We start from the raw sequence: 20247 nt of genomic DNA, 5'->3' as shown, positions 1-20247 counted from the left end.
CATTCTTTGGGGTAAAAAGCCTAAGTGTTACTTTTTTTTGCTTTAATAGAGGAAAGTTACTGGTGTTAAATACATTTATTGTAAACTTTGACACAAAAATAGGTTCTCTAGGCCATTCACATGCACATTAAAATCAAAAAGCTGCAAACTACAACAATGCATATAATTATACAAATGATGCCACTCTGTGATGATTACAGGATTGTTGTCCATGCAAGGAGATCTGAGGCATTATCTATGACGCCTTAAGATCCAGAAGTGTTGTTACTACCAAACCTCTGATTAACACTGTGAAGTAAGTGTTTTGGAAGGCAGTTCCACGAGTTGGCTAACATTTCTTTAAAGCAAATGACTGCTTCTAAGCTTAGCCTGAAAAGTGGACAAAAGAAAAATAATTTCACTTTGCTGTTTAAAGTACATTAACTTGAATTTAAAATTAAATAAATAAATAATAAACCTCTTTCTTTAGGAACTGATTACATCAATGAAGATTCATTGCTCTTAAATAATCCATAAACCTGTTTTTTTTTTGTTTTTTTTTTTAAGAACACTAAAGTGTCAAGTGCCAAGGAAAAATTTACTTACCGTACAAGAGATTTTGGTTGAACTGAAAATATAAGTATTTCATTACTGTGTGCCTGAAAAATAGAGGTGAACACATTAAAAACAAAAAGGCAAGTGCATCACAGATAAGTTTCAGTAGTAATATGAAGTGGTATACTTACAGCTCTGTGATGAACCAGCAGGTTGTTGGCACACCCACCAAAAACAATCACTTCTCCTTCATCACTAGCACAAGCTGTATGCCATAGCCTGAATTTAAAAAAAAAAAAAAAAAAAAAACTTGAATTTGAAGTCACCCAGAAGACCAACTTGATCATTCACACTCATAACTAGTGAAATAAAGATTAGAGATCTTAAGATAGTTGTTGTGCCTAAACATGACCATGAGAAATAAAACCTTAAGGAAAAGTAGCAGAACTAGAAAAATCAGTGTTGATTTTATATGGATATTATTTGTCTCTGTTTCATTTATGGAGTGAAGAAGTGTGAATTCAATGATGTGTTTTGTAGGTCTTTGATAGCAATAAGTTAGCGTTACACAGAACATCTGAGGGGTGCTGAAGTTCTGCCCCAATAGAACATCTGAGGGGTGCTGAAGTTCTGCCCCAATAAGCTGAAAGTCTTAAAGCCTGATAATTCTATAGAAAAGTCATTTGAACCAAATGAAATCTTAGTGGCATGCCTGTGCTTGCATTAGAGGATTGGGGGGAAAAATGCAGGTGATATATCTAAATATGCTTTGAACTCCATTGCTGAGTAAATCATTGTCCTTAACAATTCATTTGACAATGATAATTTGATTTATCCTATTGTACATTGCTATTGTAAATTTAATCAGCAGTTGTTTTACCTTCCCATACATTAAGATTTTTAAATTCTCCCCTTACAAGTTCCTTTTGTTTTTGTTTTAATTACAAACTTAGGTGCCATTCAACTCAGGAAAACAACTTGCTTTTAAGTTTTAACTGTGTCAATAATTTTTTGATAGCAGAAGGAAAGGGCAGCCCTATTCTTCCTACACAGATAATAACAGAAAGGCATTTGATACTCAAATTAATATTGGTTTTCCTTGCCTGGGAATATAACTCCATGGTAGAGTATTTGCCTAGCGTGTGCATGGTCCCTAGGTCCAATCTCCAGTATCACAAAAGAAAAATATTGGTTCTCTTTGAGAAGTATGATGTTAAACCCTAATAGATACCAAGATTTTTTAAAATAAGAATATGGGTAAAATATAGCTAAAATATCCTCAGTTCTTATTAGTCTTGCACATTTCTAGGCCTAATTCAGTATAAGAATTGTCTTTTAAATAGTTCATACCTTGGTTTTTCAGTATAGGGATGATTAAACTGTATCCATTCATTTTTACTGATGCAGTAAGTCCAGGCATCACCTGATTGAAGCAAAATTTAAAAAGCTGTGATGTATGTTTATCTTTCATTATGACATTGATGTTTAAAGGGCACAACTTGTGCAAAAAAAGTAATGAAGTTTTTCCTTTTTTCCCCTCCTTTTTTTCTCTGCAGTTAACCACCTTTGCATGTTACAGCCTTTCAAGGCTTTTTACATACTGCAGGTCATTTCTCTACTGGAGGAATGGATTTATGACATAATATGTACAATGTAGCATAATTTCAGTATATATGGGATCAAAATTAATAAATCTCCAAGCCAACCCTATACTCTCTTGATGCATCTAAAATAAAATGATTTTCAGCAAATCATATGTAAGTGATATATAAATATTTAAGTTTTTTAAAGACTCACTTAGTGGCTGTTTTTCAGTGGTAAATCCTCCAAAGAGAAAAAGATGATCTGAAGAAACTGGTGTTAGTGAGTGCCAGGATCGGCCGACAGGGCATATACCTTGTGGAATTCTGAAAATAAGTTACAACATCCGTTTCAAAGTAGCTACTATATTTAATGCAGAGAAATATTTAAGTTTTCTTTTAAAATTTAGATGGGATTATTAGGAAAGGAGATTTAAGGGTCTTAGTATTATCTACATGCTTTATACTGCCCCCCCCCCCAAAAAAATAAGGCAAACATTAAAGCCCATGCTTGCTATGCCAGGCACATAGTTTTTGAAACTGGAAATAAGATTCCATCCTTAAGAACCCTGGTAATCATGTTTATTAAATTCATAGTTAAAGAAGATTAAAGCAAGTTTATTACATACTAATAATAAGGTATAGGGAGAAAGGGTTTTTTAAAAAAAAAACTTTTCTGAATAATTATCTAAAGTGATACTTGCAATTCATTCCACTCCCATGTATCCAGATTAAGATAGTGAAGATCATTCATTCTAGCATCCTAAAAAAGAATAATTAAGTAGTTACATTTTGAAGAATTCAAAAGTAAGCTATTGAAACTGTTTATATACTCACTCGGTATCTGCCTCCAAAAACAAAACCTTTGTTTCCAACAGTTGCACAGGCATGGGCAGCACGAGGTGAAGGTGCTTTACCCTATTAAAAAGTAATAAAAGCAATTTAATAAACAAGTGAACTATTTAGAAATGGGGAAAATCCAGTCTTGATGTAGAATAAGAATATGCAAAATACTTGAGTTTTTAAGAGCTGAAGCACAGACTTCTAGACAACAGCAATACTGAAGACTGATGCATTATTTAATATGTATCAGAGGGAAAGGAAATCTAATGTAAGTTCCCATCTAGAACTAGATTATATATTACCAGTAACAGCTGCTATTATATACCATCTATTAGGTAATAAATGTTGGGTTAGTCTCTTTATACATTTATTAAACTACTCTGAGTTCTAAGTTCCTTGGAGAATAATGGAAACTATGGATTGTCTCTCCAGAAAACAAGAAACAATAGTTTCACATCATCTCCCAACTCTGGCATATTCCCCTCTCCTCTAAATAGCCTTGCTTTAATGGTATATTATTGCTTATTAACTCACAGTAGTTAGAGGCTGGCTCCAGGTAAATGTTTCAGTGTCTAAAATATGTACATGATCATTCCATCCTCTTGGATGACTTGAATTCTACAGAAAAAAAAAAAGACCCTCTTTGAGTTAGTTTACAGATAATGTTTATAAAATTACACAGCCACGTTCAATTTATTAATAAGTGAACAAAACTACTAGTGTATATACAATGTATTATGCAGACATGAAATTTACTTACCCAAAAAGATGTTTCATCAAATTCAAAAGTTCCCAATACTTTATCTTCAGGTAAATAGCCATACCCTCCAAAAAATATTAGCCTGTTTGATTAAAAAAAAAAAGACACTAAAAATTCAAACATCCACAGGATAGGACCCAAGGAATTTTTCTCACTATTTTTTTGCAATATTATGGATTGAACCCAAGGCCTTGTGCATGCTATGCAAGTGCTTTATCATTGAGCTGCATACCTAGCCCTTTTTTATCTTATTTTTAAAATTTTGAGACAGAGTCTCACTAAGTTGCCCAGGCTGGCCTCGAACTTTCAGTCCTCTTCCTCGGGCTCCTAAGTGATTTTTTTTCTTAATTTGACATATAGTACAAGTTGAAAAGTTACACTTATATATATGAATATACTTATTCAAATAATAATAGCTAACACTTAACTATATCTTAAGTACTGTGTTAAATGCTTTTATGTGTTAATATATTTAATATTCATATTGGTCCTATGAGTTATATTGTATACTGTTTATTGCGTAGGATATTTGAATGGTAAACTACTTTCTGCATAAAAATCCAAACCTATATTACTTTCTAACTCACTTGTTTTTATATACCCAGACACCAAGTTTGTCCTTTGATGATGGAGGAATTCCTTGGCAATCAATTCTTTCCCACTGTAACACTCTATCTGTAGACCTTGAATCCAGCATGTAGAACTGTCAGAAGCAACAAATTCAGTTAGATTTTGTTATGTGGAAGAAATTCAACTTTATTTAGCAATTAATTTTACTGTGGCTTATAATAATAAAGGTGCCATCTAATTCAGTGTTACTGAAATTGTGACTATAGACTGACCGCCAGGTGGGTCAGAGTCAAGATTACTAAGAACTTGTGACAGAATGTAAATTTCTAAATCACTAAGAACACAGTTATTTCAACTAATTTTTCATAGCCACCCTTTTATGATGAAGGACTCAACAATGTGTTTATTTACCATCTGGCATAAGCTCCTTATTTTGCTGTAGACAGGCACTTTGAGTCAAACTGATTTGATTTATACATATTAGGACAGTATTACCAAAAACCAAAATCAAGTCTGTCAATTTTACCTTTAAGTTCAATTTAACAAACACATCTTCAGTGCCTACCTGGGAGCTCCTAATTCTGGGAGCTAAAGATCCCTATCAGTACTTAAAAGGTTAAATGTTGTCCACCCATCCAGGTAACTGGATATATTGACATATCAGTCACTTCTCAAACACTCAAGCTTCCTTTTGGTCAAACTTAGAACACTGAATCCTAGCCATCTGTGACCACCCTCTAAAAATCACAGCTTTCCTTTCCAAGCTTTTTCAGATTGTGTCAAAGTTGTTTTTCTCCCCCAGGGCTCTGAAAAATACATGGCCAAACTACAGCTCAAACCTCTTAGGCATAGAACCATTTCTTTAAACAAAAATCTTGAAAGCCCAATATGTAAAAACAAAAGTGGAGTTAATACTTGTTTAAATGGGGGAGGGAGGGGCAGTGTGGAGCCCACCTAACACTATACATTCATTCTCATGGGTACCTCAAAGAAATCCCTGGTTTCTAGAAGCACAGTTTGAAACCATCTAAACCATATATCACACCTACAAAAAAATCCCTGGCATTTCCTTGAGTAAGATATACTTGATTATGTCTCTGCACCATTGACTACCCCTATTATTCAGTTTAAACATTACCTCTTGGTTGATCAACTCTTTGGTTTTCTACCAAACCCAATGTCAAGGACTCTTTTAGAATTAATAATATTTACTATATTATTACTTGTGTCAGGCTGTGTGCATATAATCATTTACTTATGTGTGTCCCTTCCAGATTGAACTCCTTGAGGTAGAGACTGTTATCATTCATCTTTCTCTGCAGTGTCCAACTCGGCATATAAGGTGCTTACTAAGTTGCCAAATAAATGAATTGATAGGAGTCTGCCTATATCATGTGTCCTTCTGAATCTTAAATCTGTCTCTTACTGGTCTGAAGAGAACAAATGAGAATTTGGAAAAAAAAATATATGAGCAAAATCTGAGCAGCAGTGTCTTAGGGTATCATATTATAGAAATGTTACTATCTGAATTTTTTTCAGTGTCAATTTATCCTTATGACTTTCTGAGTGTTCTGTTCATCTTTACCCTTCCCTCCATGATTACATCTTGTTTCCAATTTGTATCCTAATCAAAGTACATAATATTTTTAAACTGGAACAGATATATAAACATAACCTGACTTGGGTAATGTGAGGTCGTCTAAAAGAATAAACTTGCCTTGAGCCATAATTCTTAGAACACTAACCTTATTTGTATTGCCTCTTGAATGGTGTCCTCCAAACAAGTACAGGACCCTGTCTACACACACAGCACAGCTTCCTGACATAGAAGGAGGAACATCACCTTCAGTATTTATTTTTTTCCTGAGGGAAGGAAATTGAATATATATAAGTTTACCAAAAATTAAGAAAGGCAAAACTTCATTTTCTTCTATTTATAGTTCCTCAATAAAGGGAGTAAAATAACAGGGCCAGTATATCTAGGGTCTCTTAGACCTGAAATCAATCCAAAGGATGAACCTTTCTCCTTTTTCTGTTCTGTGGACAATGAATAGAGTCCAGCTGGTCCTACATGCAGGCAAAATGAGATTCTGAAACCCTAAATGTTGTGTTACCTTTTATTATTTTTTTTAATTTTAAAGTGTTTTTTAGATGTTGACAGACCTTTATTTTATTCATTTATTTATATGCAGTGCTAAGAATTGAACCCAGTGCCTCATGCATGCTAGGCAAGCATTATACCACTAAGGCACAATTGCAGCCCCTTATGTTGCACTTTTAAAAAAATATTTTTAGTGTAGGTGGACATTTTATTTATTTTTATGTGGTGCTGAGGATCAAATCTAGTGCCTCACACATGCTAGGCAAGTGCTCTACAACTGAGCCACAACCCCAACCCCTTGTGTTGTACTTTATTATTCTGGGAACCATTTTATATTTCTCAAACTAAACTATGCTATTTATTCACATGGCCATAAGCAGTCAAGACCACAGGAGGAAAACTTCAACATTCCCAGTCTTGATAGACTAATTCAGTGTTCTTTATTCAGTCACCTTTTAGCCATTTGAATGAATCTGATTCAGATTCTTATGTAATACTCAAACACCTAAGTGGTGGTGTTTATTTACTTTTTGCCAGGTACTTGTGAGTGCTTTGGTATGTATTGACTCATTCTGAATCTAAAAATGAATCTGAATCAAAAAATTCTAGGATTCATAATATTAATAGCACATTCAAGGTCCTCTGTTCACACAGATACATTTATCAGTTCATCTTTGCTAACCCTGAAATTTGACTGTCTTTTTTTAAATTTATTTTTACTTATTTATTCATTTTGGTAGGCTTATTTTTAAAAAACGTTTTGAGTATATGTGTGTGCTATTGGGATGGAACCCAGGATAGATGAGCCACATTCCTACTTTTAATATTTTGAGTCAGGGTCTCACTGTTGCCCAGGCTGGCCTTGAATTTGTAATCCCCCTGCCCCAGCCTCCTAAACTGCAAATTAAAGGTGTATGCCACCATGTCTAGTCTTTAAAACTCTTAATTTAAAAATATGTAGAAGCCCTCTATTAGGGAATACTGTACTAGTAAAAGTTTCCAGTTCTCTAGAAAAAGATTTGCAAATAGCTCATAGTAACACTGATTTGCTATAATCCTGACTTTTAGTTTAACTCTTAAGTGGGACTTCCCCTCCATTTTTGTCAGTGCTAGGACTTGACCCAGGGCCTCATGCTTACTAAGCAAGTATTCGCATCATTGAGCTATAGCCCCAGTTCTCAAGTGGGCCTACTATTCTAATATTCTTGTTCTTAGATTTACAATAGGTAAAATATCAAAGTGCAAAGTTCTCACAAACCAAACCATTGGAAACCCTTTTATAAATCCCCAAACATGGTTCACCCAGCATTTTGAGCAACATTTTAATTTGAATGACATGTTCTTTATTTATCACTGTTGTGCAATTGGCAAAAGAGATATTCCAGTTTTATATAAAAGAAAATATTTATTTTGGTTTTTAAAGAGAACATTCTCTTTTTTTCTTTTCTTTTTTTAAGGGTGATATAACCACTGAGCTATATCACCAGGCCAGAATATACTCTTTTTTAAGAGATTTGTGTAGAACTTAAATTCTAAGCTATCTAAAACCTAACAATTCAAACAAACTAAATCTTAAGATACCATGTAACAGAAGTCATATATCTTAAGATATCATATATTTAAAAAGGGTATATGGAACTTTTATCATCTTTTCATTCCAGGGTCTGAAGCTACTGCCTCCTGGTACTTTACAGAGCCCTGAATAGTATTTACAGTGCCCTGAATAAAAATTTATTCTAAGGTCATAAAAGTATCTAGTAATTACTGAACTGTTTCTGAAAAGATTAATTTTAAACAGAAATGAAATAGGTAAGGTGAGGTTTTTTTTAAGTGCATGTTTTTTATTTTTATTGTTTAATTATCATACTTCTTTATAATAAAGTTCACAATTTGCATGCTTTTTGTTATTAAAAAAAAAAGAAATAGGTAAACTAGAACATTGTTTTCAGAGTAGCATCTTTTTTTTTTTTTTTTTGGTGGTGGTGGTTCTGGGGATTGAACCCAGTGCCTTGTGTATTCTAGGCAAGCACTGTACCAACTGAACTATATCTCTAGCTCCTTAAAATATTTTTTTGCTTTGCAATGTAATTTGTTTTCTTTTTTTAGTCCCCCCCTCCCCCGCATAATACCCAGTTACCATCTTCCAGTCTCCATGTTGTAGATCCATAGTTCTTCTCTAGGCAGATAAAAGTCATATAATCCTCTGACTTGATTACTCTAAGAAGAATCAAAACAATTGCAAATAACAGTAGTTGATATTTTAAGGAGGCATATTATGAAATTAAGGATGCAATTATGAAATTAGAATGAAAAAATAAATAAGCCTTACACTTAGATTAAATGCACAATTTTCCTAGACTCTTACCACATACTCAGGGTAAAGCTTAATGTAAATAGTCCTTAATGCACATTTTTTTTATATAGCATTGTAATGGTGCAAAGAGTTGAAAGGCCTCTGGGAACTTGCTAAGGCTGCTCTATCCTAAAGAAACCATGCATCAAATTTCAGTTGCATGACTTCAGGTGAGATTGGTTATCTGTGCTGTGACCAGCAGACTATACAAAGTGGCCAACTCATGCCAGCATATGTGTGGTGTTCTAACCAGGTTTTCCTTTCACTCATTTTATGACAAGAAATGGAGGGAATAACTGCAAATATGTGAATATTGAGTCTTTATGCAAAACTGTAAGTTCCTTATTTTATTCTGATTCCCTTCAGGTATTAACTCCTAAAGATAGCTTACCATATGCCAGAACTAAATGCTGTCCACAAATCTCTTTATTTAATACTTACAACAAAAAAGTAGTTGATATTACAACAGGTTTTTTTGGAGAGGTTAAGTAATTTGCCCAACTTAGCAAGTTATGGTGGAAGCAGGAATTCTTCTTTCCTGAACTTTGATGACTGCCTCACATTTTCAGTCTTTGATCCTCCCTGTACACTTTTTTTTTTTGCATTTCTTAAATTATTTTATTTTTTACTTTGAAATATTTATAGATTCACATGAATTTGTAAGAAATAATTCAATTCTTTTTTCCTCCCCTGGCCTGGGGAGGAAAACCCACTACTACGAAGGAAGCCAAAGTTTACTACCCTTGAAACAATTCCCAAGGGTTTCCTGTGCCTGCTGTCAAGAGTACCAGTAAAAAAAAAAAAAAAAAATTATATATATATAAATGAAGGAGGGAGGGCGGGCATTTGGTAATCACGCACTTCAGTGACTGCCTCTCATGAGTCCCCCAACCTCATAAATTAATCAGAAATCTGCTGTGATGGTCCTCTTCCTCCCAACAACCTGAAAATCCTTTTCCCTCAATGCTGATTTTTACTGATAGAATCATAAAGTAGTATTAGACTGAAGTGTGATTGAATGCTGTTTCCCCCTCAAAAGTATTTACATTTTAATAATGATCACTACATACTTAATCCCTCCCTCTTCACAATTCCATACCCCCAATCCTGATCTCAATGAGACCAGCCTGACATGGGGAGAAAAACACTACTATGAAGGAAGCCAAAGATTACTACCTTTCAAACAATCTCCAAGGGTTTCCTGTGCCTACTGTCTCCCTCTTCACAGTTCCATTCCCCAACCTTCTACACACCTATTCATGGGAAGCTGGGGAAAACATGGCAGGTTAATTAGGATTGGAAAAGAAAAGTACTTTTGCAGTTGAACCAAATGACAGTGTCAGGACAGCTGTCTTTGGGAGCTACCTCAAAATTGGTCAACTGTGATCAGATCAATTGTACCATGAGCTAAACTGTTACCAGAGTCACAAAGCAACTCATTTAAGGCATAGGTGCAAGAAACTAGATTTCGAGTCTTCGGTAAGAGGGAGATCCTCCCCACCCAACCAAGGCCTCCGGAGTGCGAGGCTAGTCTACAGGTCTACCCCTGAAGCAATTCCCCCAGCCCCCGTCAAATGAAACCTCCGGGGGACACGTGATTGAACTTGGGGTCTCAGACATATTAGACAATGCTCCCTTTGACCACTTACAAAACCAAAAGGAATAAAGGATTTCGTGGTCGAAATGGATCACAGCCACCCCAGCTAATAAGAGAATTCTAGAATGTAGAGTGTCACTGGAAAACGAAAACCAATAAAAGAAGAGAACGAATGAGCGAGCACGGTTTTACACTGAAGACATCTGGGTAGGACTCCTCGGTGGGCGGGGCGGGGCGGGAGAAGCGGTGCAACTGGCTCTAAACTGAACTAAGCACGTTTTATGATTAGGGTGCGATCTAATAACATGTTGCTAGGGGTTGTTGGTTGGTTAGTGGTGGAAATACTCCATTAATTTTCTAAATGGAGGTTTATTTTTAAAAACTTCAACCCTTTCACGGCTGAAACCAGAGGGTTGTGTTCAAACAATAGTCTGGTGTAGCTGGTACTGCTTACTGCACAGGCGGGGAGGTTGAAGAAGGCGATACCGTGGCCTTGCAGAATTCCAGGGTATTCCTACATCTGGGCCACCCCGTAAGTGGGCAAGGCTACCTATGGCCCAACTGGCCTCAGCTTCATAGGTAAAGTTCTCCTGAGTAGTCCGGACAAAGGGTCCGGGTGACCTCATAACGCCATCTCCTTACACACCCCCAACCCTTTTAAATAAAACCTGTTCCGTAGTCAGCCACCACCAACCCACATTAACAGTGCCCTCTCCAGAATAACGCTCCAATAGCAACAATGCGGGGGGGCGCGGCAAGCCGGCTTTGTAAGCTAAGGTTGACGTGACAACCGCCATGGAGCCTTGAGAATGGTTGGGGGACTCACGAGAAGACACCCCACCACACACACACACACCCAAGTAAAAGAACCAACGGGTAGAGTCGCGTGGCGAGAGATTTGGGAAGCGCCCTGGACAGCCCGCTCCTGCTGCCCGCCGGGCCACTGACCAGCTGCTCGCCTCGCCACTGACCGGCTCGCGCACCAGCCAAGCGAAGCCCGCCGGCCCCCCACTGACCTTGTAGCCGCCCCAGACGAACATGTGGCGCCCGTCGCTGACGGCTACGTGGCCGCTGCGCTCGGCTGGGCAGGCGAGCTCCATGGACTCATAGCTCTCAAAAGCTGGCCCTGGCAAGTCATCCGCCCGCAGATCCTCGTTGCCATCAGCCATCTTGAGGCTGCACTTTCGTGCACCAAGAATGTCCACACTTGTGAGCCGGGAAGAGACAAAGAAAAGGAAAGAAATGCAAAGCGGCGCGTAGCCAGGAGAAGGCAGAGGCGATGACAGGCGCGGCGGGCAGGCCTGCTGGCCGCCAGTGCGGTCTCCCGCCCTGCTCTTCCGAGCTCAGACCTCCACCGCCCCGGCGCCCTGCGTGCAGTGGGTCGGGGGCGAGGGACAGCAGTGGGGCCCAGGGCAGGAGCAGCGAGGGGAGGGCTGCCCACTCGACTGGCTAGCTCTAGCAGCCTTGCGCCCCGCCTCCAGCAGCCCAGGGCCCTTGTTTACGCCGCGGCCGGAAGCCGCCGGTTCCGCTGACGCGGCTCGTCGGGCTCCAGAATCGCGGCCGCGCTCAGCGCCCCCAGCGCCGGGTCCTCCCGCCGCCGCGGTCGCCGCAGCCCGCCCCGCCGCCCGGTGCCTGGGCCTGGACGCCTACGTGGCCCCGCGAAGTCCAGGCACACTCCAAGTCCCCTACCTTGAGGAGCTACAAGGATATGCTAGGGTTTAGCCAGATTCGCGCATTCCATTTTCTTTTGGAGAGTTTTCCTTTCTCATTGAAGGGTGTTTTCAAAGGGTTCCCAGTCTGGACAAGGCATCAAAATTTCCCAACAGGAAGTTTCCAATCTTAGCTTCTCAGATACGGAGTAAATGCCCGCCTTCCTGCGAATAGGAGGGTGGCGCCTGGGCCCGGTGACCCCAGCTCCAGTGACTCGCAGCTTCGCTGAGCGGTGCCAACTGGGCTCCCTGCGGGTTCTGCTCAGGCTCCGCGGGCGTTCTGATTTTTACTGCTGCAAACTGCCTCCCAGTTTGGAGAATCGTATTAAAAGGCGTATCATAAACTGTAACCGCTCAGTTCTCCAGAAGGAAAGCGAATCCTATTCACAGGTTTTGGGTTTTTTTTTTTTTTTTCTTATATGATACATTTAAGTTAGGCCAAAAGGAAATCACAAATTATCTAAACTACATAACTCACGTGTAACGTATTAGGGGTTGGACTAGAATACATCTTAAATTCCTAATTTAATGGTGCCTCTAGAATTTGCGGTGGGAGCGGCGTGCTTCATTGTCCTCTCTTTCCCCCTTCTTCACCCTGGAACACTACACAGAACAGCAATACACTGAACAACAAAGCATTTTTTTTTTCCACTTAAATTTTTGTTGTCTGAAACTTTCTCTGCTGACATTATGCTCACTTGAATTCAGAGAAGAGAGTTACTTAATAGGACTAATTTAAGCCTCCAAAAAGAAACAAATCCTCTGGTAGCTGTTGAGACTTTCTTTGCTACTCACCTTGGTTTGTACAAGGCTCACCAATGTGGCTCACCAGGATTTCTTGGAGTAGTGTCCCTTCCCGATGTGATGGATTTGTGCTTAGTACAATTTTGGGGGAAGTGGGGGTGCCGAGGATTGAACTCAGAGACACTTGACCACTGAGTCACATCCCCAGCCCTATTTTGTATTTTATTTGGAAATAATGTCTTAACTGAGTTGCTTAGTGCTTTGCTTTGCTGAGGCTGGCTTTGAACTCTTGAAATTCTCCTGCCTCAGCCTCCGATCCTCTGGGATTACAGGCGCGCCCCACCCGCGCTTAGTATAATTTGGGGTTAGAAAAGTTTTATTGTGAAGCAGCTTTGCAAATCTTTATCAGGTCATTTTGACACGAGAGAAGAAGCGTCCGAAGCGGAGTCCGAAGAAGAGTTCCCGGGGAGAATTGGGGGACTCGACTCAGTACCAGCGGGGTTCTTGGCATAGAAGGGAAAATAATTTCAATATCTGCCAGCTGGGGACATCGACGGGTCATTTAGAAACGTAGGTACACCTTCAAGGGAGAATGCAGGTCCTTATTCAGAGTGAGAGACAGGTTTGAACGGTTCCCCTGCAGTTATTTTAAGGGAAACTTGGTGCGTGGCGACGGTGGCGCATGGAATTCCAGCAACTCCGGAGGCTGAGGCGGGAAGATCACAGGTTTGAAGCCAGCCTCGACAAGTTAGCTAGGCCCTAACCAACTTAATGAGACTTTCTCAAGATTAAAAAGGGCTGAGGACGTAGTACAGTAGTTCCCTTGGGGTCAGTCCCCAGTGAGTACGTACATACATACCTATGGAAAGGGGTGTCTATGTAGGAAGATCCCAGTCTGGCAATCTCAAGATGGTTTATGGTGGTCTGGACAGTCAAGATCTTCAGGCTGACATGGTTTTCCTTATCTGATCATTCAGTCGTGCTGGAAAAATCCCTTAAATTATGGTTTCCTTGAAACATATTTGCTCTTGTTTAGTCTATTTATTGGGGGTTTAATTAATGATTCACAGATAAAATTACAGATTTCCCAGGAATTGGGGAGTAATAGGCTGGCAAGGGAGGACAGCTCAGGGAGCAAAGGGCCTGGAAAAGTTTGAAGTATTTTTGAATTAAAATCCTTAAAATCTTTTTTCCTTTTCCTTCCTTTGTGGTTTTTTTGTTTTTGTTTTGCTTTGCTTTATTTTAATTTTTGGTATTGGAGATTGAACCCAGGGGTATCTAACCATTGAGAAAGATCCTCAGCCCTTTTTATTTTTTTTTACTTTGAGACAGGGTCTCACTAAGTTGCTGAGGTTGGCTTTGACTTTGGGATCCTCCTGCTGCAGCCTCCTGAGCTTCTGGGATTACAGGTGTGCACCACCCCACCCTTTATGTCTCCTTTCTATTTATTTCTCACGCCTTCTATCCTACCTCAACTTTACTAACAACTTTTGAGTTGGCTCTCACAGTTCTTGGGATAGAGTTCAAAATTCTTATCTTGGTGAGTACAGGACCCAGCATGGCCTGGCCCCAGCTTATCTTCCAGCTCCATTTGGGGGCTGTCCTTTGCTCCTTCCAGTTTACATTAGCATTCTCTTGGCTCTTGAAACACATTTGGCTCTTTGTAACTTAGGGCCTTCACATCTTGTGGTTCCCTATTCCTAGAAATCTAAATCATCTGTCACCTCTCAATTCAAATTTTCTCAAGGAAACCCAGATTCCCCCAGGCAACTTTTAGTTTCCCTGTTAGAAACTGTTAGCTGCTTCTGCTTCTCCATAGCTCTGAATCAACTGAAACCAATATAATTATTTGTCATTCTTGGTTCCCCTTACTAGATTGTAAACTTGAAGTAGGACCCTATTCAAGTGATGATCCAAGTTATAAAACCACCTCCTGTCAAAAAAAACATGAGAAGTTTGTTTTTCCTTTGGATGAAGCTGACTAGCTAACAATTACCTTAATTACCAGGTGACTCTAGGATGAACTATGTGAGACAAATGAAGCTGTTAAGTCTTATTTTAGAACTAGCTATTGTTTACCTTGAGAACATGTATGTATTGGACTGTTTCTGCATCACTGTATAAAAAGATGATATTTCTTTGATTTTGTGATCTCTTAGTAGCTTGCCTATGATAGACATCACATTTTGGTTTAATGTTTATTCAACAACCAAAACTGTTTGCATTATCTGTTTTTGTGGAGAGATGTTCTGGGTTGAGAGATTTTGTTTTAAATTTTATTTCACCAACAGGAGCATTCAGAAAATATTTGTCACAGATCTGAGTTGCCATAGTAATTAGAGATATGAAATTGGGAATAGACTGAAGAATGCTTTCTAATAGCATACTTAAAAAATTCTTATGAAAGACTCCTTCTTTGAAGTAGGTCATTGCTTGATTCCTATGGAATTATAAATTTCTACATTACATTCTATCCTCAGAATCCTAAGGGATCACAGCATCAAGGGGACTGAATCTAGAACCATAAACAACATCTCTGGATGCGTGAATTAATATATATTTTACCTAGAGTCAAATATGTACAGATGCTCCTTAATTTTGGATAGGGTTATATCCCAGTAAGCACACTGCAAGTCGAAATTATCACAAATTAAAAATGCATTTAATACACCTAAATTACTATCATAGCTTTAGCACATAACACACTATAGAATACCAGTTGTTTACACTGCTGGTCACATGACTTACTAGGAGCAGCTGCTTACTGCCACAGCTCAGCATTGCAAGAAAGTATGAGTCACATAATCCACATCCCAGGAAAATATAAAATTAAAAATTTGAAGTATGATTTCTATTGAATACAAATCACTTCTGTACCCACTATAAAATAAAAATATCACTAGGTGGAACCATTGTAAGTTGGGGACCGACTGTGTGTGTTTGTGTATATGTGTTTACCGTTTAATACAACACTATAATAATCACTTTTAATTTCTATACATGTATCAAGCCATACTCTTATTATACTTATGAGAATGAAAACAAAAAGTCTTAAAACACATTAACTAGTTGTACTCTAAGCAGAATTTCTCAAAGAGGAACCATGGCCCCAGGCTCTCTGGATACCTGGAGATCTTTTCAGGAGTTCCTCAAGTAACTCATGCAGGGGATGGCATTGTAGCTCAGTGGTAGAGCACTTGCCTGGCATGTGTGAGACACTGGGTTTGATCCCCAGCACTACATAAAATAAATAAAATAAAGATAATGTGCCCATCTATAACTAAAAATATTTTGAAACAATCAGTAAGGTGAATACAGAGCCTACAGCTTGGTAGTAAATTTTTACTACTTGAACATCAGATAGAACACTAATCTCTAGGGTCTATCAAAAACTCAAAAAGCTAAACATCAAAATAACAAATAGCCCAATCAATAAATGGGCCAAGGAACTAAAGAGACACTTCTCAAAAGGTGATATACAATCAACCAATAAATATATGAAAAAATGTTCAACATCTCTAGCAATTAGAGAAATGCAAACCAAAACTACTCTAAGATTTCATCTCATTCCACTCAGAATGGCAGCTATTAAGAATACAAACAACAATAAGTGTTGATGAGGATGTGGGGGAAAAGGCACTCTCCTACATTGCTGGTGGGACTGAAAATTTGTACAGCCAATATGGAAAGCAGTATGGAGATTCCTTGGAAAACTTGGAATGGAACCACCATTTGACCCAGCTATCCGACTCCTCAGTCTATACCCAAAGGACTTAAAAACAGCATACTACAGGGACACAGCCACATCAATGTTTATTGCAGCACAATTCACAATACCTAAACTGTGGATCCAACCTAGATGCCCTTCAGTAGATGAATGGATAAAGAAAATGTGGTATATATTAAAGAATGGAATATTACTCAGCAATAAAAGAGAATAAAAATCATGACTTTGCAGGTAAATGGATGGAGTTGGAGAAGATAATGCTAAGTGAAGTTAACCAATCCAAAAAAATCAAATGGTGAATGTTTTCTTTGATATAAGGAGGCTGATTCATAGTGGGGTTGAGAGGGAGAGCATGGGAAGACTAGATGAACTCTAGATAAGGGAAAGGGGAGGGAAGGAAAGGGAGGGGCAAGGGGAGTAAAAAATATTGTGGAATAAGATGGACATCATTACCCTAAGTACATGTATGAAGACATGAATAGTGTGAATATACTTTGTAAACAACCAGAGATATGAAAATGTGTGTTCTATATGTATGATATGAATTGTAATGCATTCTGCTGTCATATATAACAAATTAGAATAAAAAAATTTAAAAAATAAAATATAAAAAAGGGCTGGGGATGTGGCTCAGTGGTTAAGCCCCCCGGGGTTCAATCCCCAGTAGCCCCCACCCCATTAAAAAAAAAAACTATAAAAGGCAGGAAAAGCATGGCAGACAAAATAGAAACAACAAGGGCAATAGAAAACAATAACAAATAGTTGGGCATGGTAGCCCATGCATGTAATCCCAGTAATTTAGGAGGTGGAGGCAGGAGGGTTACAAATCCAAGGTCAGCCTCAGTAAATTAGCAAAACCTTGAATCAGAAGAAGAAAGAAGAAGAAGAAAGGAAGGAAGGAAACAGTGACAAATATGGTAGATATTCATCTAACTATATCAATAATTACTTTAAATATCAATGGTCTAAATGTACCTATTAAATGATAGAGATTGTCAGAAAGCACCAAAAACAAGACTCAACTAGATGTTGCTAACAAGAAACTCACTTTAAATTTAAAGACACATATAGATTGCAGGTAAAGGATGAAGAAAGATATACCATACTAATAGAAAGTAGGAGTAGCTTTATTAATTTCAGATAGAGCAGACTTCAAAGCAAGGAAAATTATCAGGGAAAAAAGAAGGGTATTACATAATGATGAAGGATCAACTCCAAGAAGATGTAACAATCCTTAAAGCATATGTGTTAGACTGTTAAAGTACACGAGACAAAAACTGATAGAACTGCAAAGAGAAATAGACAATCCACCACTATAGTTGGGAACTTTAATAACTCTCTATCAGAAATAGATCCAGTAGGCAGAAAACTCAGTAAGGACAGAATTGAATTCAACAGCACCATCAATCAAATGGATGTAACAGACATCTATAGATCATTTCATCTAACAGCAGCAGAAAACACATTGTTCTCAGGCTCACTGGAACATTCCTGTAGATAAACACATGCTGGGCTATAAAACACACCTTAACAAATTTAGAATAAGAGAATTCATATAATGTCATCTCAGATCACAATGGAATTAAACTAAAAATCAATAAAAGAAAGATAGCTGGAAAATACCAAAATACCTGGACATTAAACATGTTTCTAGGGCTGGGAGTATAGCTCAGTAGTAGAGTGCTTGCCTAGCATGGATTAGACCCTGGGTTCAATCCCCAGGACTAAAACATAAAACAAAAGAACACATAGATCAAAGAAGAAATGAAACACTAAGTAACACATGGATCAAATAAAACAATCTCAATAGAAATTTTAAAATATTTTGAACTAAGTGAAGTACAACTTATCAAAATTTGTGAGATACAGTGATAAGAGTGACTATAAAAGAGTAAAATGTAAAACATGGAGTGTATATATTAGAAAAAGAAAACTGAAAAAAATCTGAAATCAATATTTAACATTCTGCCTTAGGAATTCAGAAGAGTTAGTTAAACCCAAAGTAAGCAGAACAGAAATCATAAAAATTAGAGATGAAATAAGTGAAACTGAAAACAAATTAATAGAGAAAAATCAACAAACCCAAAGCAGATCCTTTGAAAAGATCAATAAAGTCAGTAGGCTTATAGCCAGGTTAAACAGAGAAAAAAGAGAAACACAAATTCCTAATAACATAAGTAAAAAAGGGGGACATGATTTCAGATGCCAGAGATATTAAAAGGATAATGAAGAAATATTATAAACGACTTTATATCACACATTTAAAAATCTGGAAGAAGTGAGCCAATCTTCCAAAATTCATCCCAGAAGAAATAGGCAATATGAATAGACCTATGTCTATTAAAGTATTTGAATCAGTAAATAATAATCTTCCCAAATACAAAGCAGCAGGCTCAGATGAATTCAACAGTTGAATTTTACCAAATATTTAAGGAAGAATTTATACCAATTTTCTTAGTACAATCTCTTTCAGAAGATGGAGGCATAGAAATATTTATTAATTCCTTTTATGAGGTCAGTATTACCCTAATGTCAAAACGAAAGACATTAGGGTATAAGAAAACTATAGACTAAACTTTTTTATGAACATAGATGCAAAAACCCTCAATAAACTCTTAGCAAATCAAATCCAAGAATATGTAAATAATTATATATAATTTCACATAATTATACACAGTACAACCAAGTGGGATTTATCCTGGGCATGTAAGGCTGGTTCAGCATTTGGAATCAATCAATGTAATCAATCATATCAACAGGCTAAAGAAGAATTACATGATAATATCAATAGATGTGGAAAAAGCATTTGACAAAATTCAATACCCATTAATGATGAAACCTCTCAACAGACTTAGAGAGGAATTGCCTCAATTTCATAAAGAACATAAACAAAATACCTACATCATACACCATGATTAACATCATACATAATAGTGAGAAATTCAAAGTTCAATATCAGGAACAAGGCAAGGATGTCCCTTCTCACCACTGCTTTTCAACATCATAGTGGAAGCCTTATATAATTCAGTAAGACAAGGAAATTTTGTACAAATAGGGAAGGAAGAAATAGAAGTGCCTTTGTTTGAAGATGACATGATCACCTATATAGAAAATCTGACCCCCTCAAACAAAAATGAAAAAAAAAAAACTCTCTGGGAACTAATAAGGTTGCAAAATACAAAGTTAATATAAATTGCTGCCCCTGTCCAGTGCAGGCAGCTGAATTAAGGTCACTTGTGTGAATTCCAGGTGACGCAAAATAAAACACAGACATGAAATACCTTTACACAAGCTTCAGGATGGCTTTCTCCGGCTCCTGGCTTCAAGCCTCCCAAAAAAGGAGAGCAAGAGAAAGTCACCAGAGGCTGACCACAGAGAGGGCAAGCACGGTGGGAAGTGGGCTTTTATTTGGGGGGATTCCAAGGAATAACTCCAAGAAGATGTAACAATCCTTAATGCATATATGTTAAACTGTTAAACTGTTAAAAAATAAACTGTTATATGAGACAAAAAGTTCTATCCAAAAAAGGCAGAAGGGGTAGGATTACAAGGGAGCAGGTGAGTGTAACTCAACCCCAGCAGGTACACCTACACCTGAAGCCACACCTTGCTATCCGAACTGGGACAATACCCAAGTCACTACAAAATGTAGTAATTGGTCAGAGCCCCCTGTATCAGAACTTGAAGGTGTGTTCATTCAGAGCAGCTTCCCACAATAAATCAATCATT

The 20247-nt window shown here is 37.8% G+C and overlaps 1 protein-coding gene across 1 annotated transcript; it reads right to left on the bottom strand.

The window, feature by feature from the left end:
* Window positions 1-60: 60 nt before the first annotated feature.
* Window positions 61-12234, bottom strand: Klhdc2 (kelch domain containing 2). Its single transcript, XM_026391100.2, has 14 exons — window positions 12028-12234; window positions 11355-11544; window positions 8526-8605; window positions 6033-6150; window positions 4305-4420; window positions 3718-3799; window positions 3492-3575; window positions 2952-3032; window positions 2819-2877; window positions 2332-2441; window positions 1885-1957; window positions 726-813; window positions 586-638; window positions 61-369 (listed from the first exon to the last, which is right to left on the bottom strand). The coding sequence occupies exons 2-14, from the start codon at window positions 11505-11507 to the stop codon at window positions 246-248; spliced, it is 1221 nt and encodes a 406-aa protein (XP_026246885.1). The 5' UTR covers window positions 11508-11544; window positions 12028-12234; the 3' UTR covers window positions 61-245.
* Between the last annotated feature and the right edge of the window lie 8013 nt (window positions 12235-20247).

The sequence above is a fragment of the Urocitellus parryii genome, chromosome 6, assembly GCF_045843805.1.
Source record: "Urocitellus parryii isolate mUroPar1 chromosome 6, mUroPar1.hap1, whole genome shotgun sequence".
Classification (NCBI taxonomy): domain Eukaryota; kingdom Metazoa; phylum Chordata; class Mammalia; order Rodentia; family Sciuridae; genus Urocitellus; species Urocitellus parryii.
The sequence above is the reverse complement of the archived record's forward strand: the minus strand, read 5'-3'. Positions and strand labels throughout refer to the sequence as shown.